Source organism: Vanellus vanellus, assembly GCF_965231255.1.
Source record: "Vanellus vanellus genome assembly, chromosome: 15".
Lineage (NCBI taxonomy): Eukaryota > Metazoa > Chordata > Aves > Charadriiformes > Charadriidae > Vanellus > Vanellus vanellus.
The window spans coordinates 2,915,253-2,937,612 of NC_138920.1; the positions used below are offsets into that span (position 1 = coordinate 2,915,253).

The window sequence follows — 22,360 nt, forward strand, 5'->3', positions numbered from 1 at the left end:
TGCTGTGTGGGAGATCTGCTGGACCTCCCGCTCGGGGTCAAGATCCCTCTGCTGCGCGGCTCCCAGCCTGTCTTCTGCAGGACAAAGCTGGGGGAAAAGGTAAAGGAAGAGGGGAGGGGTAGAAAAGCTCTCCTCTTTTACGGAGTCCCTGCCATTCAAAGAAGTCCTTGCGGCCACCTGTTCTACAGGGGGCCCTGCAGCCCTTCAATCTTGCAGTGCTGGGGAGTAGAGGGAATCTCCTGGCTCCCTGGCGTGGGGACAAAAAGGAGGACTTGTCAGCTTTCTGGACTGCTTTCTGGCAGCGTGCAAGCGGGGGGCCGGGGCCCTGCCTGCAGCAAACGGCAGTGTGTCCGGGTGCCAGGGCAATGTGCCCCTGCAGCTCATCCAGCCACGTCCAGCCAGGCTCCGGGGCACTCTCGAAGGAGAGTCCAACCTTCTCCCACTTGCCTTGCTGCCGTATTTGGAAAACCTTGGGCTTCTCTGCTGGGGGAATGCACGCAGTGTCCTCCTCCTACTCCAGCTTGGGGTGCATTTTTCCGAAGGCAGAGCCTTCCTGGAGGCAGAGTTAGTCGACGCACCCCTTGGGCCTGCCTAAGCCCCAGGAGACTGTTTGCAGTGCGTTGTCCATGTCCTGCGTTTGAACCGCCGGGCTTGAACTTTTCACTCTGACGGTTCATTTCTGTTGTGGCAAGGTCTGCAGTTCTTCCCGGTGGCCTGAGATGCCTACTTGGCTGGTGGGGTTTGTCTTCTCTCCCCCACCCCATCACAGCCCAGCCCAGTCCAGCCTGGCCCCGCAGGCTGGCTGTGGTGTTCTCTGTGCCTTCAGGAGGATGGAGAGGAGCGCTGGTCTACAAACGACCTTTACCTTTTCACAAGTACTGCTTGGCACCTCTTTGCTGCTCTCTCCTGCCTCCTTCACACTCTGGAAAATCTCTCTTACAGCTCCACCAGCCCTCTGGTTATTTCAATCTGGGAGACCCACTCTGCCACCTGCTGAGCACGGAATACAACAGCCTGCACGACCCGCATCTCTGGGTACCACAAACGCAAGGACCACCTGCAGAGGCTGAAGAGAGAGGGTTACATCAGCAGTGAAGGCAAAGTAGGTTTGGAAGTCGGGCTGATAACACCAGCCCCCATCAAGCAGGGTTCCCAGAGCGCTTCCTGCTGCCGCCTGTTGCTGGCGGAGGGCACGGGGCTGTGGGGCTGGTTTCCCTGGGAGCAGTAGCGCTGGCATCCCTCTGGCAATTACAGAATCACAGAATGGTGGGGATTGGAAATGCCCTGTGGAGCTCCCCCAGTCCCACCCCCCGCCAGAGCAGGGGCACCTCCAGCAGTTGCACAGGACGGCATCCAGGTGGGTTTGGGATGGCTCCAGAGTGGGAGACTCCCCCTTCTCTCTGGGCAGCTGTGCCAGTGCTCTGCCGCCCGCACAGGAGAGAAGTCCCTCCTCGGGTTGAGGTGGAACTTCCTATGCTCAAGTTTGTGCTCGTTCCCTCTTGTCCTGTCACTGGGCACCACTGGAAACACTGTTCCCATCCCCCGGCACCCTCCATTGAAGGATTTATAAGCATTGGTAAGATCCCCCCTCAGTCTTCTCTTCTCCAGACTAAAAAGCCCCAAGTCCCTCAGCCTTTCCTCATAAGAAAGATGCTCCAGTCCCCTCATCATCTTTGTAGCCCTTTGCTGGACCCTCTCCAGCAGTTCCCTGTCCTTCTTGACCCGGGGAGCCCTGAACTGGACACAGTACTCCGGATGTGGCCTCACCAGGGGAGAGCAGAGGGGGAGGATGACCTCCCTCGCCCTGCTGGCCGCACTCTTCTTGATGCACCCCGGGATACCGTTGGCCTTCTTGGCCACCAGGGCACATTGCTGGCTCGTGGGCGTCCTGTTGTCCACCAGGACTCGCCGGTCCCTTTCCACAGAAACTCCTTTGCCAACTCCTGCTGGGCTGACGCTGCTGCAGGGCCGCTGAAGGCACAGCTCCATCACCTGCAGGAGCCCATCCCACAGGGAGGCGGGTGGGAGAGGACCTTAGCTCAGGAACTAGCGTTTAAATACTGCGAGGTTGGTGCTCAACAAGGGGCAACCCCCATCGCTGCTCCAGTTGCCCGGCCCTGGGGGGGGGGGGGGGGGCAACTGTTCTTCTCGCCTACGCTCCGCTGGGTGCCGTGCTCCCAGCTGGCTTCCCACCATCCTTCTTCGGCGCTTACCCACCTGCGTGCACTCTGCTGGGTCTGTCCCTTACACCAGCTCCTTCCCGGGACAGCAGAGCCCCTGCAGGCGTAGGACATAAACAAGAGAGTCAACTGCAACTCAAAGAGCATCTAAACGCTTCTCCACTTCGCCGCCGGGCAGAGCAAAGGGAGCAGAGCCAGCCGAGGGGCAGGGGAACACCCTGGAATGCTAAATTGCCATCAGCCTCTGCCTGTGGTAGGAAACCAGTTCTGGCTGAGCGCTCGGGGAGATTTCCTGCACTGCTCAAAGTCTCCTTTAAAAGAAGTGACTTTGCAAATGCCCTCCACCTCAATTTTTTTTTTCCCCAGATGAGGAAACTTGGTCACAGGACAAGAGATTTACCCAACACTACGTCCCAGGCGGGGCAAGGACACCCACATCTCCCCCATCACTATCCAGCGCTCTGTCCTCCGAGCCCAGCTTCCACCTCAGCCACCCGCCTTCGGCACAGCTCGGACTAACGAGCTCCAAAACCTGGGCAGGAACACAACGCGCCAGCGAGCCGGGGAACACGCAGCACTCTTACTTGATAGGCACGAGGGACATCAACAGAGACAAATGAGATGGGAACAGAACATTCCTACAAGACACCACTTGAATTTACGTTTATTTTATATATATATTTATATATATATACCTTTGTATAGATTAAACTGGGTGGGAATTTATCATATACATTTTTTTGGTATAATACATGAGAAACAGGAACGGGAACATAGCAAATATAAATCAGTACATTCCTTGAGCGAAGTCTTTGCCACACTGAGACTGAAAAATTGCATGCAATGGGGAGACAGAGAAGGGAAATCAATTTTATTCAAAAAAAAAAAAAAAAAAAGGAAACAAAGACAATCTAGGTACAACTATCAACAGAGGAGCAGCACTATATATGGCAAACCTGTATAAATTAAAAGTAAATTCCACTCTGACATCTACTATGCTTTAAAGTGCAATGAAGCCGGATTTATTTACCTACAGAATACAGGAAAGATTACCCCCTCTCCCCATTCCAATCTATCCTTAAAAAAAACCAAAAAACCAACCAACCAACAAAACCAAACCCAAACAAAACCCCCCAATAAAATAAATCTAAAGGATATACATTATCCACAGTCCTACAGAGACGCCTACATCTACTCAGTAGCACCAAGAATCTGATATGGGTGTAATTAAAATCAATTAAAACTCGGGAGCAACGGTAACATCTGTTTGCTGCTTTTGCAGACCTCCTGCCCTTTATTAGTGTCTCGGAAGGAGCCGGCGGCTCTCCCTGTGCCGAAAGCGAAGGCGGCAGTGCCCCGTCCTCTCTCCACCACCGGCCGATCTCCTTTGGCAGCAGGCTACACACGCGCGCGGGCACACAGAGCACAGCGACAGCAGCTGTAAGGGACACGACAGGGACGGGACGGGGAGCTGAGGTCCCCACGCGTGCGCGCGGGCGCCTGTACGTCCGCACGCAGGCGGGTGCATGTGTGTGGAGGGAGCGGGACTAGTCTACACGGAGGTGAAGGGTTGTGCGAGTCCAACACACGCCACGAGCCTCTTTGGTGAGGGGGTGGTGGGCAGGGGAGGGAGGGAGGGAAAGGGAGAGTCAGCACAGTCCCCCTCTTGTCAGCTTCTGGTTGTGTCGTCTTCCAAGGCCGGGGGCCTGTGCGCCACAGTTCATCTGTCTCCACATGCCACTTCTCAGCAGGCTTCAGTAGCCAAAGGTCTCCTGGGAAGCATAGACCATGTAGAGGAAGCCATCCTCGTCCTTCTCCTGCTCGTAGATCTCCGAGATGGGCGTAGAGACGCTCACCATGCTGTGCTGGTTCACCAGCAGGAAGAAAGCCTGGGTGGGATTCAGCTGCAAGCGACGCCTGTGGGAGCAAGGGCAGGAGGGCCTGGGTCAGCACCAGGGGGGCAGGCGCTGGGACAGCGAGGTCCACCTCCCCCAGCAGTGCTGCTCCTACGCCCGCGGAGCCGGGACCCGCTCCCATGGGCTCTGGACATGGTGTCTGAGCCCAGCTGAGCTGCTCGGGGCTTCAGGACCTCCTGAGCCAGCACTCCTCGGCAAAGCCCCTTACTCCAAGAGCAAAGCAGAGGGACCTCTTCCATATGAGCTGAAGGATAAAAGGAGAGGCCTGGAGTCGCCCTCATCAGCTCACAGAGCGTCCTGATGAGGGAGAGGTCACGGTCCTTCAGCAGATGCTAAGAACCTGCTCCCCCTCAACCCCCCCCAACAGTCTGTACCACAACACACAGATGCTGTGGCTGCCACGTCCCCATCCCCATGCCCACCCTCTGAGCTGCCTCTGCCTCACCCTCACCCCACCGCTCTGGGTTCAGGGCCTGTGGGCGAGGACAGGTTCGCAGCACGCCAGCTGGGGCCACCCCACTCACCGGATTATTTTGACCAATTCACTCATGTTGACATGGTCTGGGACAAGGAACTTGGTCTTGTCCAGCACTGGCAGCTGCTTCTCCCCTTTATAGCGTTCGATGATGACCTGGGGAGAAAATCAACGGTAGGGTTAGCCCCAAGCACCGGCCTCAAGGTCAAACACAAATCAAACTAATACGAGTGGAGAAGTTGAGGTAAGGCCTCACTTTGCTTCACCCTCACTGGAAAACCAAAAAAAGGCCAAGAGCAGTGACCATCAGGTTGGCTGCAGACAGCTCTTCAGCAAAAAGCCATCTGTCTGCCTCAGCCAGATGGTGGAGAGCATCTGAGACAAGAGAAGTAAAGCATCCACTGCTCCGGCTGGCCGAGAAACAGTAGGCATTAGCGGATTGATTTAGCTACCTCCCCCGACACGCAGGAGACCTGGAAGAGGCGAGAAGAGTATTTTAACATCACTTTCAGACTGACCAAACCCACGGGGTTTGCTGACTTGAGCTAAGGACCGAGCTCGTGGCGCACAGCAAGAGATGTCTTCCTTCCCTTTTGTGCCACAACTCCGGGCGGCTGCCGTTCAGCACCACCCCGCTTGCTCAGGAAGAGCTGCTGATATTCCCAAAGAAGCAGCTTTTAGAAATCACCGTGAAGCCACTCAAGGTATTCCTTCAGAAAGAGGAAGTTTGGATTTTTTCATTCCCGCTCCTCATGTCAACACTCAGACACACTGACTCCAAAAAGGATCAGAAACCCACGGCCACTCCTCCCGTGTGCCACCACAACTGTGCGATGGGCTTCCAGGGCCATTTCAGCACACTGCCACCACGGGTCAGCCCAACCCGTCCTCCCCTGCAAGAGGTCTTCCTTGGGAAAGCTCTGACCTCACCTACATTCTGAAACAGCAAAACGATGACTTCTGTTCAGTTTTCCTGCTCCTATAATTAATCAATTTCTTCTGTTAAAGCGTGTCTGCTGACAGCTACCATTGCTATTCTAAACCGGCTTGGAAATGTACTATTTGTATTCTAAGGAACAAGGCGGCGGGCAGTTGAAATGATTAACGATATTACTTATTAAGCTCAACATGTTCCCATTACAGTGACGCTCTGACTTTCACACCTCTCCGGTACCTGGTTGTTTTCTCCGCAGACACACACTTGTACACTAATCAGTTTGTCGTCCTCTCCGAGCTGAGACTGAACGTTATTTTTCACAATAAGGCAAGGAGTTCCCATAAATCTTTTTCCCCAGGTCTTTTCCAAAAATATATGGGAGCCTGCAAATGCTTTTGGTCAGTGGAGGGATGGAGCAGCATGCAGAGATCAGGATGCCCAGAAGATGGCTCTGTGGAGCCAAAAGGATCCGGCCAACCTCTGGGAACATTAATTTCCCTTTCCCTTAGTCATTTGTTGACAGATCAGCCTCTATCAGCAGCAGCGATTGAACTCCTGCTGCCTGTCCACACCAAAGCCAAATCAGACACTCTGGTTGGGATTCTGGGAATGTCTGATGAGTTCCCCAGACCGCAGGGCTTATCTCAAGGTCCACCAGCGTGGGCCAAGCTATGTCGCGGGCAGTTCCCGGATGAGGGAGGGCTGCGAGGCGCTTTGGTGAGAGCTCTGCACCTAACTGCCCTCTGAAGAGCCCATTCTGGACAAAGCTCACACCAGGGGAACCCAGGAGGCTGAGCACCGGACAAGCAGCATATGAAGGCCCCCACGAGTCCACCAACGTATTCTCACATTGGTCACGTCTCCTCTTGATACGGAGCAAGGGTGCCAGAGAAAAAAAGACCAGGGAAAGGCGGGTATTGCTCCTTCGGCCCCTTTTGCAAGATGGGGACCTGATGAAAGAACAATTTCCTACAACAGAGTAAATCACGCATCAGGATGCCCCTCACCAACCTGCTCACGTCCCCTCCTCCCTCCAGGAGGGAGGACGAAGACAAGCAGAACCATCCTACCTTAATTTGAGTCTTACTTGGACAGATGAGTGTTTTGGCTATAGGGAGATGAACAGCCTCAAGGGGCCGGACGCTCACACCAGCCACATACGGGGATGCTGCTCTGCCCACTGGGGAACACCGGGGCAACAGTGGGACCTCCAGTTTTTAGCAGTAGTTTGCACAAAGGGGCAGCGACACAGCACCTGTTTGTGCATATACCTTTACGTGCAGAGAGGGCCCTACACACCTGGGTTGCACCTCATTTCTCACTTACATCTAGCAGGAACAGAGTCTCTAATTACCAGCCGGTCCTGTCCCACAATGAAAAGCCTCTCAATTAGTCCAAGAATGGGCTGAGAAGATGTCCAGGCTGTTAAAGCAGCAGCTGCCTTGTGCCCTGAGCAGACAAGAGGTCCTGTCATGTAGGAGAGCTCCAAGAGTTTCTGTTTCCAGAACATGAGCTGCTATTTGGGTAACCCAGCTATGGGAACAGGTGGCCAACGGACAAAACATTCTTGTGTTGCTTTGGAGGGAAATGCATGATCGAACGCTAATATTACACCCCTGTGGCCACAGGGCTTGTATACAAAGGCACCTCCCCTCCCCGTATCCTCTTCCAAGCTGCTGCCTCAAGCCAGGGGGTTCCTCAGGGTGGGACACTTGCTCTGGCACTGGGAACCCACCACAGATCTCTCCGCAGAGATAACATGAGCAGGGCACAGGTGGAAAGGCTTAGGACAGAGCCTGGGGTCCCGGCCCCATCGCGGAGTGGGCTTGAGCAGCATTTATAAACTCAACCCTTTACCACGGACCAGTCTGGAGAGGTGGAAAGGGATTTTGGGAGGGAATGGAGCCAGATCTGGCAGCCCGACAGAGACAAGGCTGCCACCTCTCTGTGCCCCCAGGTCCGACCAGCAGCAAGGCTGAGAATACGTTCCCTGTAGGCACACACACACACAACTTCACGTATGTAACATACACATACCTATATACATGGCCAGCCACAGAGATCAACACAGACATGCAGAGCACTCCCACCAACGCAGACAACACCATCAGCCTCATCCTGCCCCGCTCCAGCTCAGCAGGGAGGAGGTCCTCCAGGGGAATATATTCAGTATCCCCCTTCTGTCCAAAAGATGTTCTGGTGTTGATCCATCTTTAGTTGTGTTGGCTGGGCACAATGGGTCTGCAGCCCCCTGGCATGGCCCTCACAGGAGCCCAGAGAAGGTTGTCCCTTCTTCCAAGGGTTTCCATCCATTATTCCCATCCATTATTTGGGTTTCCATCTATCCTTATGCTGGGGCAGGGCATTATCTGGGCTCCTTCACCTGCCGTTGCCTCTCCGTGCTCCTCTGCGGGTGTGCAGATGAACTTTTGATCACATAACCTAACAGCGGCCTCTCTGCATGGCCCAAAGCCACCCTCAGCCCTCCCTATCGGCACGAGTGGTGGCTCTCCACCGACCCACCCACCGCAGCAGCACAGCCCGTGACTCGCCAGGCCCTGCTCAATTTAGCATTACAGTACTTTGAGAAACCGTTTGGGCCCATCGCTGCCCAGCACAGGCTGTTCCCCAGTGATTTTAGACTCTCCAGGGCTCTCTGGAGCTGACTTAAAGCTTGCAGCTGCTCCTCAACAGGCCCCAGTTCAACAGGCTCCAGAAGAAGAGCACTGGGGCCAACAGCAGGCGAGGGCAGACGTAAGATCGGTCTATCCTCTAGCAGGACAGAAGATGATTTCTAAAGCATCTACTGAGGCTGTGGATGGAGGTCCCAGCGAGAAGACAAGAAGTTCTCTGCTTGCTCTGACCGCCTGAGGAGAAATCAGCCCGCAGGTGCCTGCTGGGGGCAGGTGGAGGCTCCTTCCCAGCAGAGCTAAGCGTGGGCAGCACCTCGCTGCCAAAACAACCATATCCTTCTCAGCAAGAGCTGTGTTCCTGTGGTCAGCACTTTTGACCATGGAAGCACAGCCAGCTTTGGGGAACGCAGAGACAGCAAAGGAGCCCCTGGCGTGAGGTGGATAGGGAAACGCTGAGGAGCTCCGAGCTCCTGACCATCTCCTTATTACACGTGCCAGTGAGGCATCTTGGGATGTGATCTCCCTTCAAACACAAGCGGAGAAGTCCCCGCCTCAGGCAGAGGCCAGGTTATCATAGAATCATAGAATGGTTTCGGTTGGAAGGGACCTTGAAGACCATCCAGTCCCACCCCCCTGCCATAGGCAGGGACACCTCCCCCCAGCCCAGGTTGCTCCAAGCCCCGTCCAACCCGGCCTTGAACACCTCCAGGGATGGGGCAGCCACAGCTTCTCGGGGCAACCTGCACCAGGGGCTCACCACCCTCAAAGTGAAAAATTTCTTCCTAATATCTAATCTAAATCTCCCCTCTTCCAGTTTGAAGCCATTCCCCCTCGTCCTATCACTACATGCCCGAGTAAAAAGTCCTTCCCCAGCTCTCCTGTAACCCCTTTAGGGACTGGAAGGGGCTCTGAGGTCTCCCTGGAGCCTTCTCTTCTCCAGGCTGAACAACCCCAACCCTCTCAGCCTGACAGCGAGTTATCTACTAGCAGTAGTTACACAGCTTTGTCTCTGGTGGGCTCAGACAGACATACCACCAGTGCTCTCCCCACAGAGTGTCCCCTTCCTCAGCCTCCTCTGGAAGTACCCTCACGGAAACAGGAGGGAAATGCCTTTCCCTGGGCACAAAGACAGGCCATGCCCTCTGCAAATCATCCTGGCCCTCTGTCAAAGCAAAAGGGCACTCACCCAAGGGCTCCGGGTGGAAACTGGAGATGCAAGAAGAGGGCAGCAGCTGCAGCATGGCTCACTGCGATCCCTACCAGCAACAGGGATGCGACCTGGGCCACCGTCTCCCTAACCCCCCCCCGAGCTGTAGGCTCAAACCCCTTTCCTAATTCCAAATGCCTCTCCAGGGAGGGCCGTCACTTGGCAAACAAAGCTCCTGCCTTTCACCATGACCAAACCCTTCTGACAGCCAACTTGCCCGCACTGCTCAGCCCCACGGCCGTCCCCCCCGCCGTGCTCCCACCTGCAGCACAGGGTTCGGCTCACAGCCCTGGCACTGATGGCTACAGTGACTTGAGACAAGACAGCCCCAACCTCGGTGCCAGGGTCTGATTGGGACAAAGCCTTTAGAGACACCGGTGACACAAACACAGCTGGACCCCCCCAGCCTTCAACACCCTTCTCTCCTCCCGATTCTTTGTACTGCTCCAGCAAAAAGTGCAGCTAAACATATGTCGTGTCAGTCAGCCCGGGACAGCAAAGCAGCTGAGCGTGTAGCCAAGTCCCTCATCCTCTCACCATGCCGGCACTCAGGACACTATCAAGGACAATATTGCACCGAACAACATGGTCACCGGAGCAGGTGCAGGAGGGCGCAGGCTCTGCCATGGCTGAACCTCCCCAGACACCACACCAGTGGCCAGGTCCTGGTGACACAGATGCCTTGTCCTGAGGCACGTGGCGTGAGACCCCAACACAAAGAGCACTCCAGCCATGGACGCTCTCCCACCACGTTTCAGTAATGCTGGTAAAATTCTGCACGTGGATGCAGAGCTGCGGCTTCTTCTGTTCATATCTGAGGCAACACGCATTTGTGTACAGGCACTTGCTATATCATAGAATCATAGAATCGTTTAGGTTGGAAAGGACCTTGAAGATCACCGAGTTCCAACCCCCCTGCCATAGGCAGGGACACCTCCCATCAGTCCAGGTTTTCCAAGGCCACATCCAGCCTGGCCTTGAACACCTCCAGGGATGGGGCCTCAACAACCTCTCTGGGAAACCTGGGCCAGTGCCTCACCACCCTCACAGTGAAAAAACTTCTTCCCAATGTTCAATCTGAACCTGCCCTCTTCCAGTATGAAGCCATTCCCCCTCATCCTATCACTACATGCCCCAGTAAAAAGTCCTTCCCCAGCTCTCATGTAGGTGCCCTTTAGGGACTGGAAGGCCGCAATAAGATCTCCCCGGAGCCTTCTCTTCTCCAGGCTGAACAGCCCCAACTCTTTCAGCCTCTCCTCATAGGAGAGGTGCTCCAGCCCTTGGATCATCCTCGTGGCTCTCCTCTGGACATGCTCCAGCAGGTCCATGTCCTTCTTATGCTGGGGACTCCAGAGCTGGATGCAGGTGTATATTTTATGTAGAACTTATTTCTAGCCTGTCCTTATTGCTAGAGCCTTAAGGCGTTGTAATTAGCTCTGCCACAACTTTGGAGAAATGCAGAGCCAGCCTAATGCCATGAAAACCATGTTAAAAGAGGCAGTCGATAAATGCGTAGATGATACGGTATACTGGTATTCAGCGTGCTGTAAGGGGCAAGTCCCGCTCTGCTGAGCTGACAACACATGGGCATCACAGTGGTGGTGGAAGAGAAGGAAAAGAAAGCATCTTTTTTGCTAGAAGATGCTGTGCTAAAATCAAAAGAAGAGTGAGGCAGGAATGGACTAGTATGTGCCAAGAGCAGCTTGAGACATTAAGCCTTGAAGGCTAAATGCTGGAGATTGTATGCAATTTTAAGACAAGGCTGATGTTCATCCAACACTGAGAGTGAAGTGAAGTAGGAACACATCCCATTTTTTGGTCATACACGCAATAGTATTGCAAATACTAACTCAAGCAAGTCCTGAGCGTGTTATTTCTCAAAGTTCTCCATCTTCTCAGGAAGAGAAGCAAATACTCATCTAGGATATCAGAAACACGCTCACAGCCAAAGAGCAGGACAGCATATTAGGTCTGACACTGGCAGGAAGAACTGAAGGCAATTCATGGAGTCTCACCTACGCCATGTCAACAACAGACACTGGGAAAAGCACAGAGCTGGTGTGACCGTTTGGCTGTGGTATGAATTACCCCAACGGAGCCTCTTTGCTTTCAATACAGCGAAGATCATCTCACACATCTTTCTCTGGGCAGATGCAGAGAAATCCCTACCAGGTTACCCAGGAAAAGTCAGGTAGTTACTGCAACAACAACAACAACATTAAAAGGCCACTTCAGGGTTTTCCCCTGCTGTGCTAGCCTGGAAGTAGATTTGAGATCAAACCAGTTCCTTGCCTCTAGGGCAGGCACGAAGCTTAAGAGAAAGAGAGAACGTGGTCTGCTATTGAGCAGCTGCATGCACAAGGCACTGGAGGTTTATGGAGAGCGTCCTGTCTTGGTTCTGGGGAGCAAATTTTTGTAACCTCCGTGGCTGGTGGAGGCTGTCCAGCAGCACAGAGGGGTCACGAAAACAAAGTCTAATGCAGAACAGCGAGAATGTTAACTTACCGGGATTTTGTTTGGATGCTGCTCTCGGATCTGCTGTACTTCTTTACAACGATCCGCTGGAAAACGAGAAGGCAAGAAATGAAGTTAGAAACATCCGGCTGTGGTAGTTCAGGCAAAAACGAGGTAACCACCCTGCAAGCCACACATGGAAACCAAATGATTTAAATGAGACCGTAAGGATTACAGACCTGTATATAGCTGTGTATACCATCCGTGCCGGGTAGCAGCACAGCTTTAGGGTCTCAGCTCTGGAAGCTCAGGCTCTTTGTGTCTCCTGGCTGTTTCCCCAGAGGAGACGATTCTCCACCTGGGGCTGGGTTTTAGCCATTTCCTTCCGCCTGTTGTGCGCTTCCAAGCACTGTCTGGCGCAGTGCCTCAGTGCAAGAGAGATACGCCTTGCCAAGGAGGGCTCCTTCACTATCATAGATCTACACAGCAGCTACAACAGCTACTGCCCTGACAAAGCATTTCTAGACCTGTTGTGGAAACAGGAAGAAAAACTTAAGCAAGGAGATGACCCGTATACTAAATGATTTTTTTCTGCAGTTGTTCTCACACTTTCTTACCCATTTTCCTCCAGAGTTCATGTTTACTGACAGGCACAACAGGCAGCACATAAAAGCTTGAATGCTCTTTGAGCTTCCAGGAGACGTTCGATGCTCTGCTTTACCAGAAGGCTCTCCGCTTTCCACAACTCAAAGCGGCAGAAAGGAGGGGAAGAAGCCGTACCAGGGCCAGGTACGGCTCTGCGTGTGCTGCTCCTGGGACGCTACAGACCTACGCTCCTCCTTGCGTTCCCATTACTCTGGGAAGTGCTTCACAGCCTCCAACGGCCCATCTGAAGTGCCCAGGGGAAGCAGTTTCAGGGATTACAGTAGGTAAAGTTGGGGGTGAAGGCCAATGACTAAAGACTGCCTAGAGATGCAAGATGTGGGTATCGCAGGACCTGCGCCATGGCATCATCCCGCCACACACTCTGTCACTGGCACAGCATCCGCTTCAAGCCCGACTCCCCTGCCCTCCTTCACGCAGCCCCAGCTTCTCACGACCCACCAGGAGCATGTAGGGCAGGATAAGTGCATGTGTTTGAGTGTGTTTTCTCCCCACAAATATTGAGTATTTCTCCTCTAACTACTCAATAAAACCTTATTGCTTATAAATTGCATTTGGCTAGATACCACTTTGGGAAGAGACTGGAGTTTCTTTAGAGGCCACAAGACTACAAAGCACAAAGATCACAAAGCTTTTAAGCACCATTTCTGTCTCCTCTGAGAGGAAAACACCCCTCTGCTAGGAATTGCTAGACCTTTCTTTTGTAGGACTCCATGGGCTAGCATTATTTGGATTTAATAGAAAATTCGGGCATATTTGTTTGGGGTTTTATGACTGAAGCTGTAGTTCCTCGTGTTTCCTTTTCACCCTATCCAGTGCTCCAGGGCATCCAGAGTTATCCTTGTGATACAGACAATTTTCCCCCGAGGTCCCAATCAGCAAGGAGTTACGCAGCAATCAGCATTGCACGTGACGCTGGTGCAGCAACGTCTTTTCAGGAACGCCCAAGGACACGGTGACAAAAAGCACCCAGCACACACAAGCACCCCAAGGCATAGCACCCAACTCCAGCAGCCAGCCAGAAGCGCGTGCCTCCCTCTTCTGCAGAGCTCCACTCCCACGTGTTCATTGCGTACAAGCTTCAGCAGGACAGAGCATCTGAAAGGCTGAAGAGCCACAGCATGAGGGGACAACACTTATCAGCATAAGGACTTTTGGCAGCTTCACTGCAGTCAACTTAGACATGCCTGGTGCTACCAGAGCTGGCAGAAGCTGTGCGTCCTCATGGCTGGCTTGTTTTTTGAGCTTCAGTATCCACCCTGTCCTGCATCTCTCTCCACACCATCAGATGGCCGTGTGGATGAACTTCCCAGACATCACGCATTTCCCTGCAGGGTCACAGAACTGTTTGCACAGGAAGCCCCAAAGACGCAGGTAATTATCAGGAGGGTCTGAGAAGCAATTTGCCAAAGGCAACATGCAAATCTGCAGCCTTTGCATGTTATCGTGGCTACTAATGTAGATCATCTCAGAGCATCCAAGTAGTCTAGGCTGCACGTGCCGAAGGGCAGCCACACACCTGGTACCCCTTCTTGCTCCCTGGAAGCATCACCAACTCCAGCACAAGGCTGGCAGCAGCCACCACCACCTTCGCTTCCACAGAGGGGCCAGAGGTGGCCCCTGCCCATCACACTGAAAAAGATGCCACGCCGAGAATAAAACGGTACACCATCTACCCAGCTACACGTCAGCCCCTCGGGACCCCAGCCCTGAATCCGCAGCCCTTTGTCCCCCAGGGGGTGCAGAGTGCAGGTGCCTCGGGCAGAGGCAGACCAAGCTGCTGCTGCAGCACCTTTCTTCCAGGTCCTGCTGACTCCACGCTCAGCGAGAATTAAGGGCACAAGACACCAGTGATAAAGCTCTCAACCAGCCTCAAGCCTGATGCACCATAGTGGCAGCTCCCCTGTGCCACTTTTTAAGACGTGCCACATCCCCAGGACCCAGTCCCTCTGCTGCGATGGGCCCAGGGCTTTTGCAGCCTTTCGGATCTTGGGGGACCCTGTGGGAGGTGGCTGATTTGCAGGTTACCACGATGCAATGACAGTAGGTGGCTGCTTTCCTCCAGGGGCTGCAGGACCCCTTCAGCAGGTACGTGTGATTGCAACCACAAGCACCTACAACTCTGCACTTCTTCCTTGGTGCAGGAGATGCCCGTTTCACACACTTCATTCAGGAAGGCAGCCAGAAGCAAACCCACCTAAGCTGTTCAGGTGCCTTAAGTTTCCAGGACATGTGAAGCTCTGCTAAGGACCACACTCAGTCCCATCCTACCTAGCCTCGGAGATCCAACTGATCAGGCCTGGGAATCAGGAGCAGCTATCCTGTGTCGAACCCTGCACAAGGGTAACTTCTGTGCATACAATAGCTCAGGGGCTAGAGATCTCCTGCAGGGAATCGGTGATGGTCACCCACACCCTCCTCAGCCCGGAGTGGGGGTCAGAGGTTGGTCCTGTGTCTCAGGAAAGCATCTTCAACATCACACAGCAAGGAATGGCTATAAATACCACCTTTAACGTATACATAGGCTCATCTGAGTCACAAGAATTAAGAGAAAGCTGTTTAAGATGCCTTCAGAGCGGCACTAATGGAGATGCCAGCCTCGCACTCCAGCTCACGCCACGTATGGCGCTGCAGCCAGGTACGCTCCCTCCACTCTCTCACCAGCACACACTTGCATTTCATACGCGACAGGTCTGATTTTACAAACCTTGCTCTTCTCCTGCAGCTCTCCCAAATTATAGCCGCGCTAATTGAGGGTACGACCTTCCCCTCTTCTGTAGCACCTGGCTATAGTTAACCCTCAGCCTATACGTAAAGTGAACCAGAACTGTTTACACAGCCCAGCCCCGTATCTACGTTTTTTTCCCCCCTCCTCACTGCGAGGAGAAGCAAAAGACCACACCTCATTGCGGCAGCTCAGGGCCTCCAAGAAAGAGGGGATGGAGCTGAGTAAAGATTAATGAACCACACGCAGAGGGAAGAGCACCATCTCCGCTCCCAGCTGTGGGCACCGCACATCTGCCACGAGGGAAGCCGGGCTTCTCCCCAGTGCCAGCACACGAGAGCTCCAGATGGCCGCAAGATAAAAAACACACACTTTTTATTGGTTATTGCTAGCAAAATTTCGCTGCTAGGGCCTATTGAAAGACAGGAGTATTTTTGTAGCATTGCATATGCCAGGAAAATTGCCTATTTCTCCTCCAGCTGCTGTTTCGACTGTTAAGTACCAACAGCAAAGCTTGCAAATTGCCCCAAACACCAGAATCTCAGCTGTTTTCTTGAGGGAGGTCCTTCCCAAGCTGTTCTCTCAAAGATGTCACGACGTATCCCATGGCAATGCAGGACGAGATCATTCTGACAGTTAAGGTGAACAGTAGAAAATTTTAAGCCAGACTTTCTGAGCATTAACCTTTTTTATCAGCAGTGCCCAGAAACCTTGGCTACAGGAGACGGGTCTCTGCTGTGCCGGGCACTGGGCAGGCACAGGACGGAAGGACAGCCCTGGATGTAAAAGAGCTTAATCAGACAAAAGATACAGATGGTGGAACAGAAGGAAAACACATGGCAAGTTCTCCAACAGCGCAGTTGCGTAAGAGACAGCATTTTTCAGGAGACACTAAACAAACACTGGTCAGGCACCGGCGCTGTCCTGGGGCAGGGGATGGACTCCACGACCAGCCCTGCTGCCTGTCACCAACAGGAATGCTGTTCAGAAAACACCATTAAGAAAAAACACCACCTGGAAACGTCATCAACGCACCACCAGGTCAACAGCTCCAGAGCTGAGCACGAGCCGCGTGTGGAAAGCGAAGCAGAGAGTAGAAATTCAGGTGAGCTCCTGCCTCTCCCTGCAGTCCCAGGGCTCTGGGCACAGCGGCCCAGGGCACGAGGGGAGCACGCAGATGTCCCCGCCGCTCGCAGCAGGCTGCCAGCCCTGTGCCTTTCTCACTGCCACCCACAAGACGCTCTGCCAGCCAGCTTGGGGGTGGATCTGCCTCCGATCCGAAGCAGATGCAAAAATGAACGTGTTTCTTCAAGAAGCTGCTATGGTCAGTCCCAGGGCAGAAGGTTGCTAGAACGTGGTCCTCTCTCCAAGAGATTTTCTGCAAGGAGAGGAGGAATTGGATAGTTTTAAATCAGGATATGTCTGGGATGAGCTGGCAACTGCTGAAGACACGGGCAAGTTATGCAGGTCATTCCAGATGAACGTCAATAAATATTTTTGTAATATCACACCACCCTCAGGCCGGACACCTCTAATCACCAGGAAATACACCCCCGTGTATGTGTCACGGCTCACACAGCAGCTGAGCTGACCCGGCCTGGCCCTGCCCAGTGCTGGAGAGCTCGCTCCCAGGCCAGCGGCACGGCAGGAGAAGTGAGAGGAGGGCAGAGCCTTCGAGGCCAGCAGCGCCCTGGGTTGACACCCCAGGCTAGGCAGGACAGCAGCGCTGTGCAAACTTGACAGTCATTCTGATTGTTGGTGGTGTTTTACTTCTTCTGTCTGCAAAGCTGGGGGGCTCCAGACAGGACGAATGACTCAGGACCAAAATTACTCTCTTTTGAGCCTAGTGTCCGACAGAAAGCGTGTCTCTGCAACACGGTGTAGGTAGAGCATGATGCTCCACCATCACAGGAAGGTATTACCAACAGGAACGTGGAGCAACTGATGATCTGTCTGCACGACTGTCCATTTCGTTGTTACAGCTTCATTGCAAGACGTGTAATGTCCGGAAGGATTTTTGAACGCCTGACTCCTGGAGCCCTGGGATTGCCAAAGCATCTCAGCAGTCTTCTTCATTTGCATAAGTTCCCCATCTTCCTGGCTGCAGAGTAGAGCTTGAAAATGGATTTTAAAAGACAAACAGGAATCATCTTTTTTTTTTTTTTTTAGCAGTTTCGAAATTTAACTGAGTATGATTTTGAGCCTGGTTCCAGGAATGAATATGGCAAATCCATGACGAGTGCTCAGCTCGTGACCGAGCAGAGCCACACAACAACTGTAAGGTCTAAATTCGTGTCAAGACACTTGTCCTCTGGTTGCACAGTACCACGTCACCCCCGCTGTGAGTGACGCGGGGTGAGCACGGGACCTCCATCATACAAACAGCTTAAAACGGGGCTTCCAACTCACTGCACCCCCTGAGCACAGGGGGCAAACGGGCAGTACCTCCTGTGCCACGTTTGGATGGCATTACGCAGTATTTACATCAGAGGTCCAGATAAGGAACGGGGGTTTTTGCTCAATGTTTAATGCCAGTTTTCACGAGCCTCGGACAGAGAACAGTGAGTTCCCTCCGTGTGAGCCGTCCGGAGGCCGTCCTCCGCAAGCGCTTCCCTCCAGCTTCTGTTTGACCTTTTCTTCTGTCTTGACAACCTTCACAATTACAAGCCTCCAAGACAGCAGGAATGCACTCAAATTTCTCAGAACTACTCAGGACACTTCAAATTGCTCAAAACAAAGAACTGGCGCTCCTGACAGGGCTGTGTATTAATGCAGAACACCACACACGTGCATGCACAGCGGCTTTGCACAGCCCGGGTCACTGCTATTTGCGCACAAACATGCCCGGACACGCACGGATCTGCAGGGCCTATTTGGGGAGACGTGCCAGACTCAAGAGCCTTGAATTCATTCCTTCGTTTTCTCTCACGGCCTATTTCCAAACTGCCTTCTGAAGACAAAAGGCAGCAAACAACTGCACGACCACAGAGCCGGAGGTGTTTACACACTGCAGGTCGGCCGCAGAATGCCACACAAGCAGGGTGACACACGGGAACACCTCCTGAGTGACTCTCCTGGCTGTGACCCCCCCAGGACCTCCCATGGAAGGAACACAGACAACGGAAGGAACACAGGAGCCAAGGGAGATGACTTGTCTGTGGCTCGTGGCTCATGGCTACTCGATAACAGAGGCAGCAAGAGTCTATCAGTCCTGCAGCTCCTACGTTCATCAGCCTCCACCCTTCTGGCTCAAGGGGATATCTGAGGTTTTTGTAGTGACGAAAATATTAAGTAACGAACAAAGGACATACAGGTTTTATTATTTCTGGCTGCCAGTCAGGACCTTTTGTTATGTAAAAGAATAATAATAAAAAAATATATCAATATTTGTGGTCTACATGTCTGGCTGGCATTTGTTCTGGATGTTTGTTCAGTTCTTCTCATACCAATATTTTCTTCAATGCTGGCAATTAACCCCAGCTCAAATCATGTCCCAGAATGTCCTCAGTAATTAACAGAATTAGACACAGGCAGCTAAGCGTCAACTTGCAACAGCAGCTTCATTTCAAGGAATCCCAGCTCTTCAAGCACAATGGCGAGAGCAGGAATACCCTGAGCACAGAGTATGAGGACAAGCTGACCCACTAACCAACCTCAGATCAAGATCAAGACGCTTTTCCAAGCCACCAACAAGGAAAACCATTACGAGAAGCCCAGAACAGTGCACCAGAGAGACAATTCATCCACTGCTGGTCTTTCAACTGGTACAAGCACAGCTGGCTTACAGGAGATGAGTCCCCAGAGAAGGCAATGCTGCCAAGAGGAGAGGGAACGCAGCTTCACGCACCGCCTTTATCTACTACTGCCTTTCCTCTAAAGAGAAGCGGCTTCCCAGAGCTGAAGGCAGATCTCCCAGAGGGCTGAACCTGGGATGGGAATACTCAGTGCAGAGAGGCTGAGGTCAAACCTCCGTGTTTGTCACCCAGCCAGCGGCTCCAGCTGACCAACAGGACAGAGGCGTACGTGCCCTGCTGCGAAGTGCCTCCATGCTGGCAGGACACTGGGGCACGGGGCCACCTCACTTTCAGTTAGCCGATGACTGGTCAGGGTTTAAGGTCCATGTCCGTAACCACATCAGTTACGGGCTGCCTTGAAAATGAAGCCTGAATCCTGCTGACAGCCTTGCAAGAGCAGTGCAGCCCACTCCAACCAACCGCTCCAGGAGAGTTGGGAGGTGCGAGCGCTGCCCAGTGCTCCCAAGGACTCGCGCTCTTGATGGGAAGTGCAGCGGTGTCGTCAAGCTGCCGCACGCTCTCGCTACAGCCAGGACAGCCTGTTCCTTCGACACAGACCACAGCTTTGTTCTGGGAATTGTTTTGGACTCCTTCAGTCGAGCTGACTGCACAGAAGACAGCTGCCTCCGCGTCTAGAGTCGGGTTCAGCAGGTGAAAGCAGAGGGTTACTGTCAGATTTTTACCCCCCCACACCCAGACCAAAGATGCTCTGCTGCAGACATGCCAAGGACTGGACCTGGTCACAGAGAATCACCCTCTCACCACTAACGGCACATCAGATCGGGGAGAAGTCAGCACTTGGTGCCCTCAACACATCTGGGCTCAAACCCCTGGCGCTTCCCCAACAACAATGAGCAGAAATCCAGCAATTGTATTCAGGGGAGACGCAAGACAAAGCAGATGAACAAGAAGACGACAGTAATGAAAAAAGGAATTTCAAAAACATAAGATGGGGGAAAACATGCATCGAGGAAAGCAGAATCTTCAGCACAGGGTGGCAGACCAAGAGCTAAGCAAGCCACTTGCTGTGAAACTGGCGCCTGGGTCCCTTTTGTAAACAGGCATATTCCTGACTCTGCCTTTTCTCTGTGTTTTTGGCACCGTTCCACTTCTATAAAGTTTCGAAGCCTTAAAAAATGAAGCCATTCTGAGGGTACAGTGTCGCTGGCGATGTTTTCCATCGGCCCTCTCCAACTGCATTGTAAACAATCGCTTCCCGCCCCTGTTGTGTAATGACCCAAAGAGGAAAACAAGCTGTATTTACTTTCTCCAACCCAGCGATCCCAGCCCTGACCCAAAGCAACTGCGTGGGCTGCCAGGCCTCCTCCTCCTCCTCCTCCCTCCCCTCCTCCTGGCCCAGCTCCGCAGACCAGTCAGCGCAGAGCGCGAAAGGGCAGAGGAAAGTACACAGAAACGAGGAGCACCAAACTCCCTCACCCCCCTCCTTCCCTCCCCGGCTATTTTAATCCTGCTTTCTTTCAACTACTCCGAGCCTCGGATTTTGTTTTCCTTCTGGCTCAGGCAAAGTCTGAGCAATCTGCACAGGCAAACCAGACTCCTCCTGACCACAATAAGCTGATTCTCACCAGTTTAACAGTAGGTAGCTACGAAAGGTTTGATTTAGGACTTTACGGCTTTTAATACATAGCTCAGGAGAACACAGCAGGGTGCCAAGCAAGTACCCCAGGGCACCCAGGCTTCCTTTTATTCTTGTTTGTGCACGTTCGCTTGGCTCGGCAGCCATGGCAGGAGGCAGCTGGGTAAGCATTCAAGGCCGGAAGGGTTGCGCCAATAAATTACCAAATATTTACAGTTTCCAAGAGAGCAGCCAGGGGTTGGATCAGCAGTTCAGTAGGGAAAAGCTCCAATTTTAAAACTCACGTAGGAAAGATGCCCTCACCTGCGTTGGGACAGTATCTGACATAAAAAAAGGCCTCGTTTGGCATGAATACACCAGTTTCAGCATTATTCAGGCAGTAAAGCTCAACCGACACCCCCCTCGGGAGGTAACCCGCCAGAAACGCGCACCTCTCCCGACGCCAGCTGGCAAAGGCCGGGAAAGCCAGCAGGCCACCCTTCCTCCCAGTTCACTATCAGCTCTGGCAATCAGAGCGGGTACTCCTGCGGTGACCTCCTTGTGTTTGAGTTTCCCCACTGCCCCTCGTAGGTTTGACAGAGGGACGGGTATGACACACGCGTTAACTCTTCTGGGTCTCGGGAACGACTCGAGAGGCTGTGTCAAATTCTCGGAACAACAACTAACGCCGACGAGATGGGGAGCGGGGAAGGTCATTCTCAACAAGGCCGTCGTGCTCCGACAGTCAAAAAAGCATAAAGATTGGGCCCAGGGCAAGAGCGAAACACCAATATTTGCCTCTTGGCTACCGCCCTCGCCCCGCAGGTGTCAGAGCCCCTCACAACAGTCACCCTGTCCCCTAGGGGAGAACACGGGGGGGGAGGGGGGGGTACAGGCGGGCGATGGCTTTGGTGCTGGGACCGGTTTGTTATTCCGTGCTGTCTAAACCGGGGGGTCCCCTGAGCGCCCCCCCCCGCCGGGAGACACCCACCCAGCGCCATGTGAACTACACACACACAGCGCACCCCCGCACCGACGGGTGTGGGGGGGGGTTGGAGGGGGGTGTCCGTCCGTCCCCCCCAGACCCGGCCTGCGGGCTCCAGCGCGGCCCTCCCGGGGCTGCGGCCCCCGGTGCGGCGCCCGGTGAGGGGTGGGGGCCCCGCCGCGCTGCCGGCGCCATGACATCACCACACAGTGGCTGCCGCCCCGCCGCCCCCCGCTCCCTTCCCGTTCCCCCGCCCCCCGCCTTCACCCCGCGGAGCCTCCGGTCGCCCCCCCCCAACCCCCGAAGGTCAGCGCGGCGGGCGAGCGGGCGGGCGCGGGGACCCCCCGCCCGGCTCACCGAAGGTGCGGCGCTGCTTGAAGGGCCGGTCCGAGGGCATGGCGGGCGGGCGGGAGCGGAGGGCCGGGCCGGGGCGCTGGTGCCGGCGGGCGGCTCCGTGTGGCGGCGCGGCCTGCGCTGCGCTGGGGCTGCGGCGGAGCGCGCCGGTGACGTCACCGCGGCACGCCCGGCGGGGGCGGGGCGGGGCGGGCAGAGGGGGCGGGGCGGGGCGGGGCCGTGTGAGAGGGACGCGGAACGGCCCCTGGGGGGGGGCGGCCGTACAGGGCATCGAGTGCCACCCCCTGCCCCGGGCAGGGACACCTCCCCCCAGCCCAGGCTGCTCCCAGCCCCGTCCAACCCGGCCTTGAACACCTCCAGGGATGGGGCAGCCACAGCTCCTCGGGGCACCCTGCGCCAGGGGCTCACCGCCCGCACAGTACAGAATTTCTTCCTAACATCTAATCTAAATCTCCCCTCTT

At 54.1% G+C, this 22,360-nt stretch overlaps 1 protein-coding gene across 1 annotated transcript; it reads right to left on the reverse strand.

The window, feature by feature from the left end:
• Positions 1 to 2,819: 2,819 nt before the first annotated feature.
• Positions 2,820 to 22,043, reverse strand: MAP1LC3A (microtubule associated protein 1 light chain 3 alpha). Its single transcript, XM_082491301.1, has 4 exons — positions 21,903 to 22,043; positions 11,854 to 11,909; positions 4,621 to 4,727; positions 2,820 to 4,097 (listed from the first exon to the last, which is right to left on the reverse strand). The coding sequence occupies exons 1-4, from the start codon at positions 21,940 to 21,942 to the stop codon at positions 3,935 to 3,937; spliced, it is 366 nt and encodes a 121-aa protein (XP_082347427.1). The 5' UTR covers positions 21,943 to 22,043; the 3' UTR covers positions 2,820 to 3,934.
• Positions 22,044 to 22,360: the final 317 nt, after the last annotated feature.